The 25348-nt window shown below is 42.8% G+C and overlaps 1 protein-coding gene across 1 annotated transcript in view; it reads left to right on the top strand.

Annotated features, from left to right (window-relative positions):
* Positions 1-25348, top strand: part of RHCE (Rh blood group CcEe antigens) — a 292091-nt gene that overhangs the window by 161081 nt on the left and 105662 nt on the right. The window contains exon 3 of the mRNA XM_078682715.1: positions 8818-8968. Coding sequence (XP_078538841.1) covers positions 8818-8968 — 151 coding nt within the window. The remainder of the gene's footprint in view (positions 1-8817; positions 8969-25348) is intronic.

The following is a 25348-nucleotide window of genomic DNA, read 5'->3' on the forward strand; positions in this document are numbered from 1 at the left end:
ACGCTTTTTAAACCCATTTACCGGCCCCTCTCTCCATCGTCGGGGTCCGGTTTTGAGGCTGTGCGAGGTGCATAAGCGGGCTGAGAGCGTTGAGGGCGTGAGTCACACCACCACCACGATCTGCCTATTTCGACAAGATCGAGCTAAGTAAAACCCGATCCTGTGTATTTCAAGCCTCTGTTTTCTAATTTCAGGATGTGCCAGGTACGCTCCAACCACCCTCCCGAGACCCATGGTGCAGTTAGCGCCATATTCTAAAGTGAGATATGATTTGAATTTATGAACCTTTCAGTGGGGTCACAGACCTTTGGTCCATTGATCCCTCCTATGGAGTACTTGTGTCGTGTTTTTAACCCCTTTCTAGCTAATTTGTGTGTTTTAAACACCTTTTTCCACTTCACTTCCCAGAGTTAGTGGTATCATCCCTATTGGGCTATATGGATGGTGTTAATTCTAGTGTTTATTTGGGAACACAATTTATGCCACAACTATGGAGCACCCTGGACAAACGCATTGACCTATATTCACAACTAATTGTGTGTATGTCTTCTGTGTTTGTCTGTGTCATTTGCTTTACAGGTGCAGAAACACTCTGCAATTAGGAGTATTTTTGGAATGAGCAACCTGCTCTTCCACCTTTTTTTATGCCCTTTATCACTTTTTTATTTTCTTCACTTTCACGCCCCCAGGTCAGGGTGGACGATCAGAGAGTCCATACCGCCGGGGTTTAATTCTGTCCTGATGAATGCCTAGGTAAATTTAAACCACTGATAAGGCTGAAACATGTTGACTGACTAATGTATATTCTGAATTAACCAATCCATTACCTTTGGCAGTAAATTCAGACACATAACCCTTTTATTCGTGTCCTAGGGATCAACCATTAAACATTTTTGTAGATACCCTTTAGGCACCTTTAATTTTAAACCTCACAGCACGCCCTTTTCACACAACCAGCTCCGCAGTCTTCTGGCGTCGTAGCACACCAAAGAGGCATTCGGAATCTGTGGTGGGGCCCTATGATGAAGCATGACACTGACCAGGTCGGTGTGTGAGGGCTTTCTTTTCCACCCAAAGTGGGTGTGTGATCCCCCAGTTGCTTCGCTCCGTCTCTGTGGCTTCTTGAGACCTATTTAACCTCTCTTCTCTTGTTTATTTGTCTACAGGAGACCACAGGTTCGTATCCTAAGCTAGCCTAGAAGGTCTAGCTTGTAGATAACCAATTCAAAGAACTCTTTAAAACCACTGAGGAATAAGGTTGTGAGTTTTGTTATTTTTAAGAAAATATGGGCTTCAAAACCATACATTAGTGTTTGTAGAGGTGCAGAAGGTTCTCACAAATGTGTAGAGATGATTGCTATCAGGTCCCACATATAAACATGTATTTTTCACTTTATAGGTTATACACCAGGCAAGAGGCTAATTCATCACGTGAACATGAGTTTTAGATTTTTCCTGCTCAAGAACGATTGAACGAGTGGGGCAAAAATACCCTTTCTAATTTGTACACAGAGACCAGAATGAGTGAAATCCCCCTGCCGTGGATTGGGGGAACGAAGAATGTTGTTGCCCTGGAGAAATGTTTCAAACAAACAGGGCTAAATGATTAATTTTGGATCACTTCTCCAATGCATTTGCCTCTGAATGTGGAATCTCGAAGTATTCAAGTGCTGCAGGGTTAGCCCAGCTTGCAATTTGAAATGGCCTCCTAGCGTCATCACTCCGAAAGTGTAAAGCAAGACCATTGTGTTTACCTGGCATATTTTTCCCAGAAGCCCATCGACTGTAGATTCTCGGTCATTCTACTGAGAAATGAATCCATTTAGAATGGTCAGTATGGGAAGAGGAAAGTGACACAGATCTCACAATATTAGCCAGCGGAGCTATGACCTAACTTGTAAAGATAAAACATGCTCCGAAGCATAGCTAGGTTACACTGATCGGACAGGGTCGGACCCGAAGCAACAACTATATATAGTGTTCACAAGGTCATAAAGAGATAGTGGTATGGATCATGAAATATTTTCACACTACTCATAGAAAACCGTGCAAGAAAGTGACCTGTAACCAAGCAAATGACACTGCAACATCAACAACGCATGTCCCCAAACCAGCGTCAAATATTACTTAAAAATGACTATGAAATATTTTTTTATAAAACACTAATTTTGTCCTAAAAAATCAACCGGTCATTTTCATTAAACAAGCAAATTTTGGCCACAGACCCAAACATTAGCTTGTCTTTCCCTGAAAATACATTAATTGAGATCCACCTGCCAACTTTCATTACAATGCGAATTGTGTCGTCAAGCATCAGGTTTTTTTTCTGCCTATACCACCATTGTCTCCCAAGTAACAGCTTTCATTTTTAGTAAATAAACACATTTTGCCCACAAACACCGCCTTATTGTTTTCATAAAAGTCACAAATTTTGCTCTCAAATGCCAGGCTTATCTTACTTAGTAAGTAAGCTTGTTGTTCACAAATATTAGCGTATCTGAATTTATTGCGCCCCAAATATGAGCTTATTTATGATTTCCAGTAGGCACAAGATTTTTTATAAAGATAAATAAAACAAACATAGAATCATTGAGCGCTAATATATTTATTCTTTTTACTCCTTTAACTAGCTACATATGCCCCTTTCTCTTTTTTCTCTCATTTTATGCACAGATACAATTCATTTATTTTTCATTATATACACGTCAGTCATTGTCAGAATGCTTCCAGGTATCCACATGACATGCCAGTGATTGCCACCTTCTGCTTCGGTACATCATCATATAGCATTTGATACTATCTTGTACCTGTTATCCCTAGCAGACCAGCAATGCTGCCAGGTGTCCAGATATGCACCTTTACCAACCTATGCCACAATATGTACAGCTGTTCTCCATCTACCTGTCAATGTTATGAAGTCCCTGTTAGACCTGTCAGCCTAAGGGTGGTCTTACCTCAAATGTTTTGCCTTACTCCTTCATATATTTTTATTGGTCTTCGAATTCAGTGCACTTTACCACTGCTAACTAGTGCTAAAATGCGTGTAGTCATATTTAAAACATCGTAGCACTGGCTTATCCCCATTTTCATATTTAATTCATAAATCGCTAGTAAAGTGGTACTACATGTACCCAGGGCCTGTAAATTAAATGCTACTAGTGTGCCTGCGATTCAGAAAAGGGGGGGTGGTGATGAACAGAGTGTCTGAATTAAGCAGACCACTCTTACCCAGTCCAAAGATCAGGGCTTGATCCATCACCGTTATTTAGCTCACTGCCCCATCCCAGCTCAGAACCTGGCTATATGCAAATTAGTCTGTCCCTGGCCCAGTGCATCATGGGAACAGGGCAGACCAAACTACCAAGCCAATTCTTCACCAGAAAGTAGTGTGCCTGCAGCACCAGTGGCCACCGGCACGGCTCGTGGGTGGTGACGCTGGCGAGGTGGAGAACAGGGAAAGTGCGCATTACTGTTTTTGGGCAGCCCAAGAAGGCAGACCAAATAGTCATTACACACTCAGGATGGTTCTACCACGCCTCCCCTTCTCAGCAGCCCAGCCCCGCCCGCCCCTGATGCAAAGCTGCCGCAGCAGAGGGCAAAATAAAATGATAACTTTATGTTGCTATCATTTTATTGTTTTCCTTTTCCTTAGCGGAGAAGCCACCCCTGTGCAGCACCTGCTGTGCCACCCACTTAAGAAGCCCTTCAAACTTGTCTCATTCCTTACCTCTCAACACTCACTGATCTTAACAGTCTGTCACCTGAGCGAATGAAGGAAAGGAAGGGACTTCGGAATGGTTTTGCTGGTTCTGGGTGCGTAAACATTCAGCAGCCTCAGCATTGATAAATGTGCTCTCTGGTAAACCCGAACCACTGCACTTGGTCCACACCCATCAGTCCCTGTCTTCCCTTGCTGTCTTTCCATTCCACTGGCAGAGTTCGCGTTTTTGGGTTTCGCCTGCCGAAGGCTGCGCTCTGCGCAGCTCTTCAGCGCAGGTGAAATCCTATGTCGTCAATAAGGACTCCTGGAACGTCCCCCGGCTCTCATTGGCTAGCTCCATAAATGGAGGCTAGCCATTGAGTGCCGGATCTGTCCATCAAGGCTGGACCAGATTCGGGGGCGTTCCGGAGATTTTTTCCCAGGGCGGAGTTACGTTTTTTCCGTTCCCTCCCCTTTCACTGAAAGTGAATTCAGATGCGCTGTCCATTCCCGCCCCCTCCGTGTGCCTTTCCGCCCCCCTCGCTGTCCTGTGCACGTTTCCCGCCGTCCGTGTCCTCTCCCGCCCCCTCCCGCCGTCCGTGTCCTCTCCCGCCCCCCTCGCTGTCCTGTGCACGTTTCCCGCCGTCCGTGTCCTCTCCCGCCCCCTCCCGCCGTCCGTGTCCTCTCCCGCCCCCCTCCCGCCGTTCGTGTCCTCTCCCGCCCCCTCCCGCCGTCCGTGTCCTCTCCCGCCCCCTCCCGCCGTCCGTGTCCTCTCCCGCCCCCTCCCGCCCCCTCCCGCCGTCCGTTGTCCTCGTAGGTGCTTGTTTTTATTGTCGTGTATGTATGTGTGCCAGAGAACACGGGTACTCTGCCTCTTTTGCATTTTATGGCTTTCAGGTCAGCAGTAGGAATGTTAATGTACAACATGTAGATTCTCTAAATGCCTCAACATATGAGTATTACCCATCATGACTAATAGGGAGCATTATTGTTTACTGGTCTAACAACTGCTGTCAAAAGAAACCACTGGTACTGCTAGCCGGACACGGTTCCTTGTTCACACTTCTCAGCGCCAATCTTCGCATATGCAGAGAACAGCCGAGTTCAAGCGGGAGGGAGTTTCGAGCACAGTCTGTCGGTTACCAGTGGTACCATCTAGGCACAAAAGGCGAAAAGCGCACGCTTTCATCTGCCCGCCCCGACAGGAAACCATTGGCACCGGACCGACTTGCAAGCACTAAACAACTGCTCATACCTCAGGCAGGGCTGTAAGTGGGCCGGGTCTTGCTGGGGCCCAGCACCAGCAGTTCTTAAAAGAATGTACTGAAACGGGCCTCTATCGGGCTCTCCCTTTCTGATCTCACCCTTGGGGTGAAAAAATAAATCTTAACTGCAGCGGCGACAGCCTTCACTGCCTTGGAGGGGACTTCAAAGAGACTCGTCATAGTTCTTCCACAGTCTCATCCTTCCAGAACGGAAGTATTGTTGTCAATACTATATGCCACAAAGCGAATGTTGTTGCTTATTTCTCTTATGCAACTAAAGCCCTTGACAAAGCCAATAACTCTAGCTTGTTGTAGGTAAACTTACTTTTTGTATTATAAACCTAGATACAATCACAGAGGCAGCAAAATGCCAGTCAGGCGGCACGCTATGATTGGCACAGGTTTTTAGCTGAGGTGGTTTAAGCCACACTTTTAACTGCTTCGGCCACGCCCCTTTGAGAGACACCCCCTCCACCCAGGTCTGATGGGGAGGGGAGCCCTGAACTATCACTGCTCCGATGGTACATCTTACTGCAACTAGTTTCATTGTGGAACAGTCCTCGCATTCCTTAGTAATGTGTTCATCGGACGAATGTCACACTAGTGCTCAAAGGAGGAGGAGGGGCTAGTGGAAAAGCACTGCTTGCACCCATCAGTGGCAATTCAGATTATCCAGGCGGTGATACCTTCTGCTGGGGAGCTGTGCTCGGTCACAGCGTGTGCCGTGCACATGGGGCTGGTGTATGATGACGCCTTGGCCCCAAGCGGCCTTTCACTCTCAACCTAGTAACTTTCATTGTAGGAGAGGCTCGTTTTATTCGTGCATCCAACAGCTCGGGGACCCCTTTACAACCCCCTGAAGGCACGGTTGGATTAGAACTCAGCTTTCGGTCGAAGGTTCATTGGAAAGACAGGACAGAGGCTGCGGTTTTATCCACAGCGCTCAGACTCGAGTCCCCCCATCCGCCCCCCCCCCCCCCGGCTGCACACGTGAGGATGTCCATGCGGAGGTTCAATGCAAGATTAAAGACGCCAGATGGACAGACACCTCAAATTATGACTTGTCCGAACCTGTTACTCCCGATTAAAGATCTGATTCACAAAGAAAGATGAAAATATATAACATTGAATTCCATTTTGGGGCTTCTAAAATAATAATTACACACGAAATCGAAATACCCTGGAAACGAATTCAGTACTGCGAATTGCTTTGAAACTACAGGCTAAAATTCAATAAGAAGGCTTACCGCATGTAATAAATATATGTGTACACACACACCGTAAACAGGTAAGCGTGTATTATTCTCCAGGTATATTTTCGGGGGACAAAGGGCCATAATGCTGAAGGTGGCTTGAAAATGTCACCAGAGCTTAAGAGCCCCCCCCCCTCCAATAAGAACATCTTTTTTAAAGGATTGGTTAAGCAGTAAAAAAAAAAAGATATTCATGGGGTGGGTTTTTATTGAAGACCTGTTTTGCTCAGCTCATCAACACATTCTCTTTACGCTGTACTATGGTTCTGAATGCATACTTTATTTATGCCTTCCACACATGAAAAGATATAAAACGGAAATGCAGTACGGCTGACTGCGGGTGGGAATTCAGATCCACTCCCGCCATGCCCCAGCCACGGCCCCTTCCATTCTTACTGTAAACAGAGGCAATAAAGAGCAGGCTGCACCTCGCACATCCTAGAACACAACCCGGGCTACGCTTCACTGACAATTCATGCCCTACAATCAGCACAATGGGCAGGAGTGCCTGCACTGGGCGTCTTTATTCAGGAAGGGAGGAACTCACATGGTCTACTGGGTTTATGGTGACATAAACCAAGCTCTGTAGCGCATCACACTGACGGCTGAACCACAGGCGGAGCAAAGGATCAACACGAGATGTTTTATCATCCCGACACCAAGCCATGCACGTGCCAAACAAGTGTTCATGAGAGTCCACATCCATAATACAATGGATGTACATAGCGGCCATTCCACGCACACGGCGCACTTACAACTGTATGCAGACTAGCACGAAGAACCAGCAGCGATGGAATGGAATGCTGCTTCACGGACGGCAGCGCCATCAGATTCCTTCACACAGAACAGGCAGGTGCATACAGCGTCAGTGCAAGCATCAGTAGTGGAGCATTCTTCTTGACTCAAGACAACTACAACTTGGCGAGCAGGGTTAAATGAAGCTGTGGCATAACGGCCAGAGCTGCTGATTTTGGCACTATAACTAAAGCTTGTAGAATCATGAGGACCAAGCTGTGCCCTCAGGCCTTACAAACCGAGGCTGAAAAGAGGGAACTCGGGGCTGGGGAGAGAAATCTCTTGAGCTCACGATCTGTACGTTTTATGGCCAACTCGTGGAAAAATATGCAGCATTTCTATTATATTCGTAGACTACCATGTCAGCAGATAAGAAGAGAATTGATAAGATTAAGAATTGGTGTTAACCCTTTATGCAAACAACGGGTAAAGTTCATCTAAATAAATAACACCAGCGAATCTGCCTCTTCTTGTCCCATTTCTAGACCTCATGTTAATGTTCCCTCGAGGTGCAGGTCAAACGTGAATGTTTATAATTAACCTTTTCCAGATTGCGCTGTGTCGCCGTATGGATTATACTAGTGAAAGGCTGGCAGGGAAGGGGTAGGATCAGTCATTGCTTTCATCATGCTTCAAACGAATGTCAAAGCCACTGGAACTATGAGATTTTCATGTGTAGCGTTTTTCGCACAATTATGGAGTTACCGTATTTGCCACGTAATCCTTCAACTGCTGCTTAATTTGCAGATTTTAATGGAAACAATTTGTATGTAGCTCAAACAGAACAAAAATGACAAAATGTGCAGCAAAATGTGCTGTTGTCCAGCAGAAGGTTGTCAGGTAAACTTTGTTTAGCCTAATACTGTTTTTAAGTGCTAAAGTGGTGCAAATGCATCCTATCATTTTCTAAGACAGTGTTAACATTGGTAAATATGACAAAATAAAGAAGAAATACTATCACAAAAAGTGCCATATTCCAACACATAATTTGCCATTTTTAGACACATGACTTAGTTAACTCTGCCACACTCTTGCCACATAATGGCGACCACTTTTCAGAGTATTAGAGCTGTAGTTGTTATCTCTTTCAACAAGAACAACTATTTTCCGAGTGGCTCCTGGGAAGAGTCCAGTTAATATTGCAGGCCTTTAGTCCTGAGGGGTCCATATTTCCCGGGACCGTCTTCTATCACAGCTTGGCCTCACTACGCCGGCTGATGTGCTTGGAACGTTGAAATCGCATTTGCGAGAGATTAAGCTATTGCCATTGTAAATTACAATGCCATTTATTTATCTGTTTTCAAAACCAACACATAAATAAAAAGTTTGTCATTCACAATGCCAATAGCTCAAACTTTTCCAAGGGCGAAACCGTTGCATTGTAAATGCTTGTTACAGTTTACTTGCACTTGTGAGGAGAAAGGTGAGCAAAGAACAGATCAAGGAATATATCAGGCTGGCTCTAATGTCGTTATCTCATGTTAGTATCTAGCACCACCTAGTGTTGTAAACTAGACATTGTCACCTGCCGTGCGAGAGCATCACAAATTATAAAGAGAAGTGCAGCACGGGCATAGGGGCCTGACAAGTTGCTGGATCTGTGAAGAATGGACCCTCTGCCCCTCCCCGCACCCCCATTCTGACGGGTTTAATCCTTATATCAGTACAACGAACCTCATAAAGTATTCTAAATTAGAATTAATGAACTGGCATATGTTGATGCTATTAAATGTAATTTGTGACAGATTGTTTTGTATTCGGTTTGCTTTTATTTTCAACGTGAACCGGGACGTTTCTCTTTCAGCATTGTAACAGCATCTATGAGCATTGCGTCTGTGTTGATCTCCGCCGGGGTGCTCCTGGGAAAGGTAAACCCTGTCCAGCTTGTTTTCCTGACAATATTTGAAGTTACTGCATTTTCTGCTAACAGATGGGTCGTCACAGAGTTCCTTAAGGTAAGGATTTCTTTTCTTCTAATTTGTAATTATTCAGTGATACTTTTTCCTTTGCTCTTTCCCCTAAAAGTACGTTGAAATGATTAATTATATGTTTATATGCTGCATCTCTGCCAAGGTACTCACACTTCAAGAAATCACAGATATGATGTGGGAACACAGTAACAGAAATCAAAGTAAAATTAATTGGAGAATAAATAAGATAGATACAGTTTCAGTCAAAAACCTGTGACGTGTTTTGTCAGCCAGCCAGAGAGTGAGAAATCACTCATAAAGATTAGCTACCTTTTTTGAACACACTGTAAAATTAATCATAATCGATCAAATTAAAAAGAAGAGGGGTAAGTAAAGAACGAGCGAAAGCAAAAGTATCATTAGATCAAGAAAAAGAAAGGACAAGAAATAGAAAGACAAAAAGAGTCCGAAAGCAAAAAAACAAGCATTGAACAATAGGTCTCGCCTTTGGGACCTTATAAGTGTTTAGCCATGCAGCACATTATCACCCACTGGGCATATTTCTGTAATGGAACTAGTACTTATGTAAAGTGTGTTGATACCTTCATTCGCGCTGCATAATCCAAAAAATAAAAAGGAATGAAAGGAGAAGTGCTTGCAGATTTCTTAGGTGGGGTAGCGAAACGATGCACTTCTGTTTTGTTTAACCAGAAGCATGATCATCCAGTCAACAAATGGTTAAGCATCACAATGTAGCTATTTACTGAAACCCCACGAGCATCGTTCCCTTACTCCCCAAGACATGAGTGGCGTTTAAGGAGCTTTAACTACAGTAGCAGCTGCTTGTTGCCTTCCAGGGTAGGCTTGTTGGCCAAGGCCTGCTCATTAGACTGTGCTGACGATTCCGCCGAAAAGTAAGATGTCAGCGTAATTTATTTTGTTCCAAGACCTTTGTGTTTTAGAGAAAATGAAATTGCACTCGTGTGGAGGTGGGGTGGAGGGGACGCGCCTTCTAATGAAAGCGGCAAGGTCTGGAAATGAAACCTGACCCAAAAACAAATGGCAGCTTCCGCGCCGCCGCTGCTGGCTCCTATTATATAATGGCAGTACCAAATAAGTACCAAATCAGAAAGCAAGCACAGTATAGAAAATCAGGAGCCGAACTGGAAGGAGGCGAAAGTGAGTTATCCCAGTGTGCAAGTGAAGGCGGGGCTAGTGTATGCTGCATCTTGGTGCCGAGTAACAGATGTTTACTGCCAACCAAATGAATGTTAATTAGTTTGTCGGCCTCTAGTAGGATGAAAGGCTGAGCAGACGTGCTGGGATTCGAACCTGCGGTTGTGAGGTGAAACATAAGATTAATAGGGTGCTTTCCCTAAATTTAAGATTACATTATATAATGCCAGGTATGCAACGGTTACCACGCATTTTTTACAACGCGGTACCGTTACCACGCTACTTTTACCACGCAAGTCGTTACCACGACTTGCGCTGGGGGGCGCTCCAGGATAGTAAATTGTTTAATTTACTATCCAACTCCTTCCCTAGAGTCCACGGGGACTGGAGTTGGAATAGTAAATAAAAAAATTTACTATCCAGCGCCCCTCCACGCAAGTCGTGGTAACGACTTGCGTGGTAAAAGTAGCGTTGTAACTGAAATGACTTGGAGTACAGTGGTTAATTAAGAAGAAGTAGTTTATTTAATCAACAACCCCAGGAGCATTCAAGGACTAACTTCCTCAGCATCTGTGCATCTCTGATCTGCTCCCTGGATTCCACACTCTGGAATCCAGTGAGCACAGTGACCATGAGACAATGACGTCATTGCTAAGATACAACATATCTCCCTTTCTGTAAATTAACATAATAACAACGAAAACAAAAAACACATTTCATTTTGATACATATAAGAAATACACCATCAAGGACATATGTAATCCTTCATCCAAACTGGTTTGCATTTAGGCCTAGTAGATACCGACATAGAAATGGGTACATCATCTCTTTTCTCCATAGATGTTTTTGAAGATATGTTTACCAGACCATCCATTTGTTTGCACTCTAGATCATTACATCTTGTGATGCTTCTCACATTCCACTGTTTACCATCATCTAACTTTACTATATTACCTGTTACACAGATAATTCGTTTGGGTTTTGACCATTTAGAAGAACCAGGTTTCCGATTGCCCATTAATTGAGAGCGTACCCAGTCCCCAACTTTAAATACATTAGCATTGAAATTGATTTTAGAATTGTGATTCTGAATATATTTATTTTGATATTGTTGAACCTTAGATATAAGTTTCTTATCATCAGTCACTTTTGAAATATTTTTAAACATCCATACAGGTTTAACCTTAGATCCAGCCTCACGCCCTTTTAATAAAGAAAACGGAGAAATTCCCGTAGCCGTGTGAGGGGTATTTCTGTAACACCATAACATCTCCTTGACAGCATCCTTACAGTTATCATTATTGTTGTTGGCAAGTTGGATGCATTCCTTCAACACCCGGTTGAATCTTTCTATTAAACCATTTTCTCTAGGATTATATACAGAGGTGGTAATGTGTTTAACTCCAACTTTTTTAAGGTAAGCAGAAAATTCTTCGGCAATAAATTGCGGGCCGTTATCTGATAAAATAGTGCTAGGGTATCCTTCTCTACGGAAAATACCATCGCAAAATTCGATAATATTGGAAGCTTTGATGTCTCTTACAAAAGCTACTTCAGGCCATTTAGAGTGAAAATCCATCAAGACAATTGCAAACTTATTTTCAATACCTTTGACATGAAATGGACCACAAATATCAATGGCAACTCTATCCCAAGGTTTTTCAGGAAAAGGAGTTGCCGAAATAGTGGTTTCATGCGATTTGTGAGATTTGTCACTAGACATACATGCTAGACAATTCCTAACGCACCTGTCTATGTCCTTGTCCATTCCAGCCCACCAAAAGTCATTCCTTGCCCTCTTCTTCATGCTAGTCATTCCACTGTGTCCTTCGTGTAATAAACTCAAAAGTTTGTCACGCAAAAGTGCAGGTACAACTAATCTGTCGCCCCTCCTAAGAATACCATCATAATAAGATAATTCTGGCCAAACCATCTTAAAATCAGCCAAAATACTTTTATCCAAGGATGACAGATCTACACCAACATGTAAGTTATTAATGATTTGTTGTAGTAACGTGTCATCAGTTACAGCTTGAACCCACTCTTGTTCACTGATAGCATTATTACATGATTCTTCGATGCTGGCAACTAACCATTCATCTTTATCCTCAGAAGTATCGTCTTTGTCACACGGCAAGGGAAGGCGTGATAAACAGTCTGCATTAATATTTTTATGACCAGGAACATAATTTATTTGAAAGTTGTACTCCTGTAGTCTATATAACCATTTGGCTATTCTGGGAGTGGCTCTTGAAGCACCCTTAGTTGTGAAGATATCAATAAGAGGTCGGTGATCTGTTCTTAATTCAAAACAAGTGCCCCAAATAAAAGTTTTAAAATGGTCTACACCCCACCAACATGCTAAAGCCTCTTTTTCAATTACAGAATAAGAAGGTTCAGCACCCTTAAGTGTGCGAGATGCAAACGCTATGATACGTTCAGCTTCATTGTGCTTTTGCATAAGGACAGCACCCAAACCATAAGCACTTGAGTCTACCACAATGATAGAGATATGATCAGGATCAAAAGGTTTTAGAGCCACTGCTTTTGTGATGTCTTTTTTGATGTTCTCAAAAGCCTGTTGACATAAGGTTGACCATGTAAAAGAAACACCTTTTTTCATTAACAATCTTAAATTATGCACTTTGTCAGCAAAGTTTGGGACAAATTTAGAATAGTATTCCGCAAGTCCCAAGAATGATCGTAACTGATCTTTGTTAATAGGGTGGGGTGCTTTTTCAATGGCATCTAAAAGTTTCATTTTAGGTTTAACCCTTTCGTTGGAAATGGTATGACCAAGATAATCAATTTCTTTGACTCCAAACTTGCATTTTTCCCCACTTACAGTTAGACCAGCATCTTGTAATTTCTGCAGCACACCGTGTACTGCTTGATCATGAGAAAGTATGTCTTTCCCCCAGATAAGAACATCGTCCTGAAAAATTCTTACATTAGATTCATTCTTCAGGACGTTGCACATGACTCTCTGAAAAACTGATGATGCAGATGCTAATCCGAATGGCATTCTGAGATATTGGAAGGCACCCTCAGGTGTAATAAAAGATGTTAAATGCCTAGAGTCAGGATGTAATTTGATTTGGTGATATGCGTTTGACAAATCAATTGACGAGAAAAACATGGCATCTTTAATGCTTGAAATCATTTCATTGATGTGTGGCAGAGGATATCTATCAACCCAGATATTTTTATTTAAGTCCCTCAGGTCCACACACATCCTAATTTTTCCATTGGGTTTGCGAGCCAAAACGATGGGACTAAGCCAATTTGAAGCTTCAATAGGTTCTATTACCTTGGCATTACACAACTTATTTAATTCATCCTTCAAGGGATTTCGTAGAGCAAATGGTACATTCCTTACTTTATGCACAGATGGAGTATTGTCTGCTTTTAAAATAATTTTGTGTTCAAATTTGATCAAACATCCTAGTTCCTTGCTAAATAATTTGGGAAAAACAGATTCCCATTTAGAAGATGAATCCTCATTAGTTACCAATACATGTTCAAGATAATTATTAGCTAAAACTACTTGATCAGGATGATTAGGATTTAGTACCAACCCCATTTTTTTAAGATCTTTCCAACTCAATAAAGCACGTCCCTGTTCAACAACATAAACTTTGGTAGAACATGATCTACCTTTGAAAGTTACTTTGGCCTCAAAATAGCCTATAACAGGTAATCTAACACCACAGTATCCTTTAGGTCGTGCATCAGCTGTTATTAAGGTGTACTTGTTACCATTTTCCCACATGTTCTTATCAATGATGGTGTACGGCGAACATGAATCCGCCCAAAGCATCATGTAGACATCATTTATCAATACTTCACATTTAGGTGGACAATAGTCTTCAGAGATATCATTAACAAAATCATCTTGCAACATCATCACTTCAATATCATTCTCATTGCCATCAAGTACTTCCTCCTCACTATCAAGGTGAGATTCTATGAGATTTACAGAACGCTTCCAATTACTGTAATCACCAGTTCTACACCATTTGGCAAAATGACCGATTTTTTTGCATTTACTGCATGTAACTTTACTAGCAGGACATTTAATGAAATCAGCAGTGTGTTTCTGACTACCACATCTGTAACAGACTCTCTTGGAAAAACTAGATTTATTTTTGGAAAAACCAGATTTAACTTCCTTGTTGTCGCTTTTATAATCAGTTTTTCTATAGCCTGTAGATACAGTATTGACATTACTAGATTCATCTTTAGAACTTAACTCTTTGACATAGTGAGACGTATTCTCCATTTTTCTGGCTGTGTCAAGAGTTTTCTGTAGAGATGGATTTTTTAGTTCAAGTAAACGCTCTTGAATTTTGATGTTTTTAATTCTATTTATAAACTGATCTCTTATTATTTCTTTGTGTAAGTCTTTGAACTTACATGTGATGGCTAAAGTTCTTAAACATGCCACATATTGTTGCACATTTTCACCAGCTAATTGTGCTCTAGAGAAAAATTTGTGTCTTTCAACAACAATGCTCGTTTTTTTACCATAATTCTCTTCTAATGCTTTTAAAGCATCAGAATATACATCAATAGCTGTATCATTAGAACTGGTTTCACTAGTTTCACTTGTTTCATCATTATCAATAACTGTTGAAACAACACGATTTGTTACGGGTAAAGTTTTTAAAACTTTTCTGCCTTCAACGCCTAAATTATGTTTAAGTAATGCTAATTTTCTAGATGGTAAAAATACATCACCGCCTATGGCTTCTAAATAGGTCTCAAAAGATTCTGACCAATCTTCCCAATTCATAGAAGGCGGACCAGGAGACTGCAAGAACTTGGGAGGAGCAACCACAGAAGATGAAACATCCATAATGACTTAATATGATTAAAATATTAGAATGACACTTAGTATATGCAATAAAATAATAAATTAAAATAATTAATGTAGTCACCGTTGTCAAAGTGGTTTGAAAATAAATAACTAAAATAATTAATGTAGTCACCGTTGTCAAAGTGGTTTGAAAATAATTAACTAAAATAATTAATGTTGTCACCGTTGTCAATAGATGATATATGTTCGAGAGACTGTTGTCAGGCGTTTATTCCATCAAGTTTGTAATTATTGTTCAAGGTTCATTTCTTGTTTTAAGTTTACTTCATGGAAAAAATGTTTTCCCCAAGAAATTGAATAATTTTGTTTATTGAGGAACGTTTAATAATGCCAAATATAAGTAATGATTTGTAGACTTGCCGAAGGAAAATTGAGTCCGACGAGTGAAATAACACTGTTTGTTTACATTTGCCGTCTGTGCGAGTGAAATGGCATTGGTTGCTAAGGTTACTTAAGATGGCCGCTTGCGGAGCGTCAAACGTGATGATGCAGTAATTGAAGTCAGAGCGTTGAACGCGCTGATGTAGCAACGCGATGACGCGGTAGCCCAGAAAAAGAATGCAGGTGATCAGCGTTAGATGCGCTGAGTGGTAGCGCGATGTGCACGCGACGGCAATCAACACGGTGGCATTTTTTGAATGAAGAAACGAAGTAAGATGTTAACATGCCGGCATTTTTCAAAATAACAATTAGTTGTAATCCTTAAAGCGATGGAAAAGAAAGCGATCCTTCGTATTTAAAAATGGCAATAAGATTACGATGTTGTACGCTATTTTGACATATTAAAAACAGTTTATATGTCAAAAACAGTTAAAAAATTGGATTTAGGCTCTCAAAACGCAAAAAATTCAAAATAAGCGCAAAACAAGAGTTCATTCGTTTCAAAACGATATCAATAATAAAGGTACCTTGAAACTTTTATAAATGTTCAGGCTTCCTGGGGTTGTATGAAGAAATCTTCAGTTGGTAGAAAAATCTTCAATCCAAGTCTTCTTTTCTTCTTAAAATGAATCCCATCCTCGTGGCCACTGAAATGACTTGGAGTACAGTGGTTAATTAAGAAGAAGTAGTTTATTTAATCAACAACCCCAGGAGCATTCAAGGACTAACTTCCTCAGCATCTGTGCATCTCTGATCTGCTCCCTGGATTCCACACTCTGGAATCCAGTGAGCACAGTGACCATGAGACAATGACGTCATTGCTAAGATACAACAGTAACGGTACGTGTTGTAAAAGAACGCGTGGTACCGTCATACATCCATAATGCCAGTACCAAATCAGAAAGGGAGCACAGTAGAGAAAATCAGGAGCCGAATTGAAAGGAGGCGAAAGTGCGTTATCCCAGTGTGCAAGTGAAGGCGAGGCTAGAGTATGCTGTATCCTGGTGCAGAGTAACAGATGTTTATTGCCAACCAAATGAATGTTAATTAGTTCGTCAGCCTCTAGTAGGATGAAAGGCTGAGCAGACACGCTGGGGTTCAAACCTGCGATTGTGAGGTCAAACATAAGATTAATAGGGTGCTTGGCTTAAAGTTAAGATTGCATTATATAATACCAGTACCAAATCAGAAAGCGAGCACAGTAGAAAAAATCAGGAGCTGCACTGAAAGGAGGCAAAAGTGAGTTATCCCAGTGTGCAAGTGAAGGCGGGGCTGGAGTATGCTGCATCTTGGTGCCGAGTAACAGATGTTTATTGCCAACCAAATGAATGTTAATTAGTTTGTCGGCCTCTAGTAGGATGAAAGGCTGATCAGACGCGCTGCGGTTCGAACCAGCGGTTGTGAGGTTAAACATAAGATTAATAGGTTGCTTGCCTTAAAGTTAAGATTGCTTTCCTCATTCTACAAGTCAACAGCGATGGGCCTGGCATGACAGCGAATGCACAAGTTTCTCATTGCAAACAGAGCATTGGCAGTGCTGTGCGGGTGCATGTGGCATGTGAAGGGAGGGTTGGTTAAAAAGAATGGCGCAAGAGAGAAGCGGGGGCGAGTGAGCACGGCAGCGCATCAAACGCGCTAATTAACAACAGATGGTGACATGACCCCGAACAGATGGCGCCCCTGCTCGTAACTGCAAGCCTTAGGCCGTGGGCGGATACATTTACTGGGAAAGGTGGGACTTGCAGCCGTCTTTGCCCAATTGCGTGCTGTCGTTTTAGAAAGACACACGCAAAGAACAATTTAAATAATGCAGAAAAAAAACGCCCAAGCGTGTGGAAAGTCCAGAGTGATTCAAAAGAGGTCGTTTTCCTAGAGCAGCGCATTCGCGCTGCACGAGGCTCGACCTAAAAATTGAAAGATTTTCGAAGAAAGTTGTAATGTACAAGAAGGACTGTCAGCCACGCAGTAAGATATCTGTCAGAAATGCATGGGACTCCTTGCAGCCTTCTTCTTCGTATTGCTACATCTATTCATTAATTGTTAGATTCTTAGCCTTGTTCTCGTTAGAGCTTGGATCAAAGATGCATTGTTTTCTGAGATTATCTGAAGGTACCAATTCTGCCAGACTGCCAAAGGTTAAAAGATTAAAAGCACAGCACAAGTAATCGATCAACATAAATATGATGGCGACAGACTATATACTGGGAGTTCCAGGATGGAAGCAGTACTAATAAAGTTCTTAGAAGTCAATCCTTAAGATCTCTGCCACAACAGTTTTCATATAAAGTCTTTATGACTGTTTTTTGTTGACTGCGTTTCTCCCCATGGTGGGATATAGGGTCATCATCAAGACATAGTAGGTAACCTGAGCAGACATCAGAGCCTTATGCTACTAAGGAGTATAGCAAAAAAAGATTATTAGAAAAAGAATCAGGACAGAATCAAGCAAAAAGTATGAAACATTGCCTAGGGATTGGCGATACTGTAGGCTTCGGGCGGTAATGAATATATCTAATTTTACCAAGTTCTGCTTCACCAGGTTCTGATTCACAACGTTGTGTTTCACCACTTTCCACTTCTCCAGGTGCTGCTTCATGAGATTCTGTTTTGCTAGCTCCTGGTTTGCCAACTTCTGATTCACCAGGTTTTGTTTCAGCAGATTCTGCTTCTTGAAGTCCCACCTCGGCATGCTCTGCTTGTGCTCAGGGAACTTTCAGGTGATTTCATCTGTCACACAACCCCTAGTATGTGGTATGCCTCCTCCTTCTATTGGTCTGTGGGCTGGGCCAAGAAGCATAACTTCTGTCTTGTCTATTTCTCATGGATTTTTGGATCAAGACCCATCCCAGTGCTGATCCCAAGTGTAACATTTGAAAGAATAAAATATAGATCAAATGAATTCTATATTTTCTGTCCAGCCGGACAGGATTTATTAAGCAAAATAATAGAGTAGTAAGAGTATCTATACGATATCAAGTGGAACACAGCCTGTGTCCCACTACCACATATTGACAATTTGTGACATACATACAAGGGTGGTGTGTCAGCAAGGGAAAACGGCCTGCATACAATCATATTTCAGCAGGCTAATAGATTGAAAATACACTATTGTGACAATTCATATATAATGTAGTCAAGAACATATAGTGTATATTTTGTCAACGACGTTTCGATCCCTATACTAAGATGAAGGGATCATCCTCAGGACATTGTTATTCATGCCTGTTTAACTTTTCATTTAAAGCTACAAGTCAAATTACAATTTACAAGGACAATACATAGACATTACACGTGATTCGGAAAAAGGGAGGAAACGGGGAAGGAATGGGGAGAAAGGTAAGTCTCATGTATACAAAATGACATAACATAAAACATAGTAGGCATGCAAAACCAGTAGCTCTCAGTTGAATTTGACCCTAAGGCAATATACTGTAGTATCAACAATGTGTTTACTTATGCGGCGATCAAACAGATTCCTACATAAGGTATTGCTAAGCCGAAATGCGGAGATCAATTTAAGCAACACATGCCGGTATTTAAACAACCGTGAAACGAAAGAATGGCCGTTGATGCTAAAATCTGTGCACAGAAAGATATGGAGGTAGAGAGGTGAAAAACGGAGTGAGTCTAGGTGAAGCGAAATATTAAACTACGGGCGGTATGAACGTTTGGCCGACCGTGGTGAACATTTGTCAGGACCGAATGGTTCAGTTAAAAAACAGGGGAGTGTGCGAGGGCGTGAGTGAGTAGGAGAAGGTTCAGAGGGTTTACCTAGAACCGCGGACATATCGCACTGTACAAATGGGACATCATTTTTGGCCTCTGTGCTGTTGGGCCCTCAAGACTAGGGGCCAGATGTAGGAAGGCCTTTACCGGTCGGTAACGGCCGAAAATCGGTATTTTCGGCCGTTACCGACCGGTATTTAGCTTTCGGGATGTAGGCGACCGAAAATCATCCGAATCGGTAAATTTACCGAATCGGTAAAGTTACCGAATCGGTAAAATACCGAATCGGAAATATTACCGAATCGGTAAATTTATCGAATCGCAAAGGTTTGCGATTCGGTAAATTTACCGATTCGGTAATATTTACCGATTCGGTAAATTTACCGATTCGGTAAATTACCGAATCGGTAAATAAGAACTGGTAAAAATGGATATTGAGATGTAGGGAAGCTCTGAAATACCGAATTTGCTTGAAATTCGGTATTTAAGAGTCGGTTTTTACCATGGATTGGAATCAGGTGGTAAACAGGTGCAACCTATAAAAATTGACCCAAAATGCAATTCTTCTTGCACAATGGCGGCATTTTATGTTATTGCAAGACGGCTAAGGCTACAGGAGGAAGGGGAGAGGGAATGGCAGAGAGAGGAGCAGGTCTACAGACAGAGGATAACCCTGTTCACGCTCACAGAGGCAGAGATACTCCAGAGGTACAGGTTGGCCCCAGACACCATCACGGAACTCATCAGGGACCTTCACCCACTGTTGGAGCATACTACCCCAAGGGCACACGCCATTCCTCCCCACGTGCAGGTGCTGTGCAGCCTACACCTGCTTGCCTCTGGGAGTTACCAGAGTGTGGTTGCTGCGGTAGGTGGGGTGACCCAGAGCAGCCTGTCAAGGTTTTTCCACAAATTCCTTGACGCCATGTTACAGAGGATGGAGCATTACATATCTTTTCCTGCAACCCATGCTGAACTGGTCCAAACAAAATCAGACTTCTACCAGATGGCACGTTTCCCCAATATCATTGGCTGCATTGATGGCACGCACATTCCCATTTGTCCCCCTGCTGCCACCGAATATATATACAGGAATAGGAAGTCCACCCACACCATCAATGTGCAGGTGATCTGCAATGCAAAGTACGCCATTACTGACCTTGTGGCAAAATTCCCTGGGAGTACCCATGACTCCTATATATTTCAAAACAGTGGCATCTATGCACGGCTGACTGCAGGTGAATTTGGTGAAGGATACCTCCTAGGTAAGACACAGTGTGCGACCCCTATAACACCTATTGCAGTAAGCAGTACATGTATGCATGTGATTAAATCATACCCATTTCCTTTTAGGAGACAGTGCATATGCCCTCCGCTCCTTCATACTCACCCCCTACCTCAACCCCTCAACACCCAGCCAAAGGAGATATAACCGGGCACACAAAAGCACACGCAATGTTGTTGAGAGAACATTTGGCATCTGGAAAAGCAGGTTCAGATGCTTGCACAAGAGCGGAGGTGCAAGGCAGTATACCCCCATCACCTGCTGTAAGATCATTGCTGCCTGTGCCATGTTGCACAACCTTGCTGTGAAGAAGGGTACTGAGGTGGAGTTGTCAGACTATGAGGATCATGACGACGACATTGCTGTGCCTGAACACAACCTGCTGGAGTGTCAACACCAAGTGATGGCAGATACAGACGTGAGGAAATCACACGCAACTATTTCTGAGTAGGTGATGACACTGAAACCTAAATTGAAAGCACATGCTTTAGTTTTATTTAGTATGTTTCCAGGTATGTTAAAGAACAAAAGTGCAACAGTAAGCATTTCACAGCAATGCTCACAGTGAGCAAACACACACACATAGCTGTTGAATCCACCCACCATAGTTGTATATTGTCACTAGGCAGGTTTAAATGGCACAAATGTGCAACTACAACTTTTTGATCTATGATTATAATGTCCAATGGCAGTAGGGCATATTATCAACTGTTTATTTTCGGCCACGCTTTGCACTAGCAGGTGTTTGTGGCTCAACCTGTTCACTGGACGTTTGGCCTGTAGCCTCACCCTGTCGCCTGCTGCTCCTCCTTGTCTCTACGACATGGGGGCTTGCCGTGCTGCTCCTACTGGTGCTACCTTCAGTGTCCGGCACGTCAATGGCAGCAGTTTGTGCACTTTGGGCATTGAGTAGAGCCTCCAGCGCACCGGTCATTCCGGCTATGCCCCTTGTGAGCTGATTGCTGTTATGAGTCAGAACTTCCTGACTATTCATGCTACGTCTGCATAGCAGGGATGTAGCTGTTGCCAGGCGGTGTATAGATTTCTCAGTTCTCTCTGCACGCTGCTTCTCCCTGCGCCTTGAAGTAATTTCAGAGTCAAGTTTTGTGCACAGTTGCTGCATGGATTGTGACATGTCCTGTATGCCTGTTGCCATGCTCTTGTTCACTTCCACCAGCTCCCTGATGCCCTTGCCAATTTCCTGCATGTTGATGTTGAGGTTTCGCATTTGTCTTTGACAGGCCATGATGCCCTTGCCCTGCATCCTCTGAATCCTGAATATGGATCCCTCCAGGTCTTGGAAGACACTGGACCCCTCCCCACGTGGACCTACACTCCTTCCTTGTACTGTGCGCCGTCTAGTGGTACTTGGTACAGGCTCTGTGCTGGGCTGCAGTGTGACAGAGATGGCAGCTTCAGCCAAGTTGTGTGACTCTTCACCCACCATTTCACCAGCAGCTGTCTCCATTTCCAGCAGTGGGGAAACAACATGCCTCCTGCTAGGGTGTGCAGCAGGTGTTTCTACCTCAAAGGATGCTGGCATTTAGGGTGATGAAAGCAATAGTGGGGACTGTGTTGGTATTGGGGAGGCCTGCATTTCTTCACTGACGTCAGGTTCTTGGGAAGGTGCCTGTCCTCTCGGAACACCTGTGTCCTGTGATGCACTGGGACCTGGCTCATGACTGTGATCCCTCTCGGGTGCCGTGCCTTCTGCCTCCTCAGACTGCCTTCTGGATGTGTGACCTGTGGACATATGAGCACATATCAGCTAAGTGCAAATGTCTCACAGCCACTACAATTAAACATATGTAATAGCACTTAGTACATGCTGCCTGCTCTTCATTATGTCTGCATTCATTTGAATAACTTGGTTACAGTGCTGTGTGACATGCTCTTTCATTAACTGATTACGTGTACCATGATGCATTGCTACAGTTTGGCACAGACACCCTGGGACTGGGGTAACTTAGCTGCAAGGGGTGAGGGATGGATGAGGGTGTGAGGGGGATTGCTGTGCATGCATCTTACCTGTTTTAGTTGCAGCTTTCGCCGAGCTGTCCACTTCTCCCAGTCCATGGACACTTTCAGGCTCCAGGGTTGTGGCTACCATCTCCTCCAGGTCGGTGAGGGGGGGTGCAGTGTTCTTTCCACCACCTGTTTGGGAGGCCTGTTTGTGGTGGTCAGCCAATTTCTTTTTTGTGAGGCTCCTTAGGTCATAGAACCTCTTTTTTAAATCTTCAGTGACTCTGGTGGTCACTCCCACTGCATTTACTTTCGCCAGGATTTCCAGCCAAATCTTCCTTTTTGCTGATTCTGGCACAAAAAGTCTGTGTTGAACCGTAACCACCTCCTCAACAAGGACCTGTAGCTCCATGCTGCTGAATTTGAGCTTTCTTTTCCTTTTAGCCTGCTCTGTGTCCTTGCTGCTTGCCATGTTTTAATTTGAAAAAAGCACAAACTCTGTCTGCTGCTGCTCCCAGTCTCTCTGCTCCAACTGCCTCTCCAGAACCTTCTAATTACTTGCAGATGCCTGTGTAGCCACTTCCTGGTAGGAAGGGGGAGAGTGGTTGCACCTGATTGGCTGTTGTGTTAAGTTTCACTTTTGCTTGCTGTCCGATTCGGTATTTTCCGAATCGGTATTTACCGATTCAGTATTTACCGATTCGGTATTTCCAATGCATTCCTATGGGCCAAAAGGCCCATAGGAATGCATTGGGAATACGGATTCGGTATTTACCGATTCAGTAAATACTGTTTCGGTAATTTCCGATTGTCCGATACCGAATGTTACCGAATCGGTAAAAAATACCGTTTTTTTCCCTACATCTCATTTACCGATTTTTGAATACCGAATCGGTAAAATTCGGTATTTAAGAATCGGTAAAATCAGATTACCTACATCTAGCCCTTAATTCTGTGGTTATCACCATGATATGTGTTTGCAAAGTGGCTTCCTGTGTGTTTTGTGACAGCTGCTGTTCTTAAGGATCAGAAATGTGATCGTCACGGGTTTCATATATTCCTTCTCATCATATGCTTAACTCTTTTTCACAGAATCCACGTAAATGTCTCCATAGATCGTGGAGGATTCATGTATTTCTATGGCTAGGAAATACTCTCACTTAGCTGCACTCTTTCCTCCCCATTTCTGGCACTAAGAGACTGATGGTGGAAGTGCCCTGCTCCTCTTTGTGGACAATTGCCCAGTTGAAGGAACCTACAGCTACAGACATGTCTCTACTATCTCTTGCAATGATTACAGGCGTCTCTTCTCGCTGATCATCTCCACCAATCCCACAGCAATAATAATTCAAATAAACAGAAAGAGGTATTGCACCAGTGCAACATTTGGTGAAACCATGGGTGGTCACATAGGGAAGATCCTGTGTGTTGAACTCTCTAATCATTTAAAGAAACAGACTTGTTATTCAAGCCTCAGACAGCAAATGTTTAATAGAAGAGGTTGCCAAAAATCCAAACGTACTTTTTAATTTCATTCCATACACAAAACTATGTGTGATAACTCTCATGGTCACAAGGAAACCCTTGTCTTCACATTTGTCATCATCAAGTCCCGTTTGCAGACATTAGTGAGAGAGCTTCACTCCATTTTTCCACCTTCTAGAGGGGACCACTCATGATCCAACAGAATCTAATAATGATTGCCCATGCACCAAACCTGATCTATTCTCCAAGATCAATAAAAAAAAACAGTAGTTAAACAACTGCACCGTTCTTGTTATTACTGTTATCATGTAACAGAGATTGGACTCTTGTCAGATTCAAGGCACTCTCTTCCTGCCACTGTTAAAGGTTTTCCACCCTTCTTCTGCCTACTTGGTTGGTTGGCCACCTTTGACTCCATTGTGCACAAACTGCTACTTTTTGCACTTTGGCAAAGGGAGTCCAAGAACTTTGTTGGAACATTCCTGAATCTTATCTTACCACTTTATTCAATTCGGTAACTTTACTTTGAGGCTATGCCACTCACACTCTGTATTCCTCAGGGATCCCTGCTGCCCTTTCTTTCTGTTTACTAAGTGCCCAGGGCCTTTTTAGGTCGAGCCTAGCAGCAGCACGCATTCACTGCTCGCTCTGCGAGACTGCTGTAGTAGAGTATGGGAGAGAAGCTGCGCCCACTCTCCTCCCATATTTTTCTTTGGCTCGTGTCTTTGTCTTTCATACATGCTGCCTTCGGATTCATTAATAGGCTTGTTAGCCCCTGTTTAGTAGGGCCTTCTCTGCATTTGCAACCTCACTTGGCTACTGGCCCCTTTACTTCAGTTGTTACACAGGACCTGTTATTTAGTCTGTAAGCACTATTTAATTTATTGAGTTTCTCTTACTGTAGGTCGGAAATGCTTCAGCTGAAACTGCTTGTGTTTTATTAAGCAGAATGGCCACCCCCGTAACACGGGCGCCCGCTTTCAATCACTTTAACCCAGCATTATCTTGTGTTTCAACCTCCTCACCCCCAAGTAAAATGGATTTAGACATGATAAGCAAATTAAGTCATGTGAATTCCAGGTAGCACATAATCGTGTGCTAATGGGCTGAAGCTGTCTATAAGTAGAGGGGTTTTGTCCTACGGGTCCTGGCTGGACAAGATACGTTAGTAAAGAAGAAAAGGTGCCAGGGCTCGAGTTGAACAGACCAGAGCTAGTTTATTTAGCTGGTGTGTGCCTTCTTTGCTTTATTTCGAGAAGGTATGCATTTGTCATTATTCATACATTTCAAAACAGATTTACTTCTTCATGCAATCTACAGAGGGTGAAAAAAATCCCTTTTACTGGGGATACAAATGAAAACATTTCATACATTTGAAGGTAATATGTACAAGCAAAAATAAATGAAGAAAATTTATAAACAATTAGACTTTCATTTTTTACATAAAACAGGCATTGAATCATATGCACCAAAATTCGTTTGGGTATGTTAGTTTTATGATTACATTGCCCTATGCTATCGTGTGCCTCTT

The sequence above is a fragment of the Lissotriton helveticus genome, chromosome 3_1, assembly GCF_964261635.1.
Source record: "Lissotriton helveticus chromosome 3_1, aLisHel1.1, whole genome shotgun sequence".
Taxonomy (NCBI): domain Eukaryota; kingdom Metazoa; phylum Chordata; class Amphibia; order Caudata; family Salamandridae; genus Lissotriton; species Lissotriton helveticus.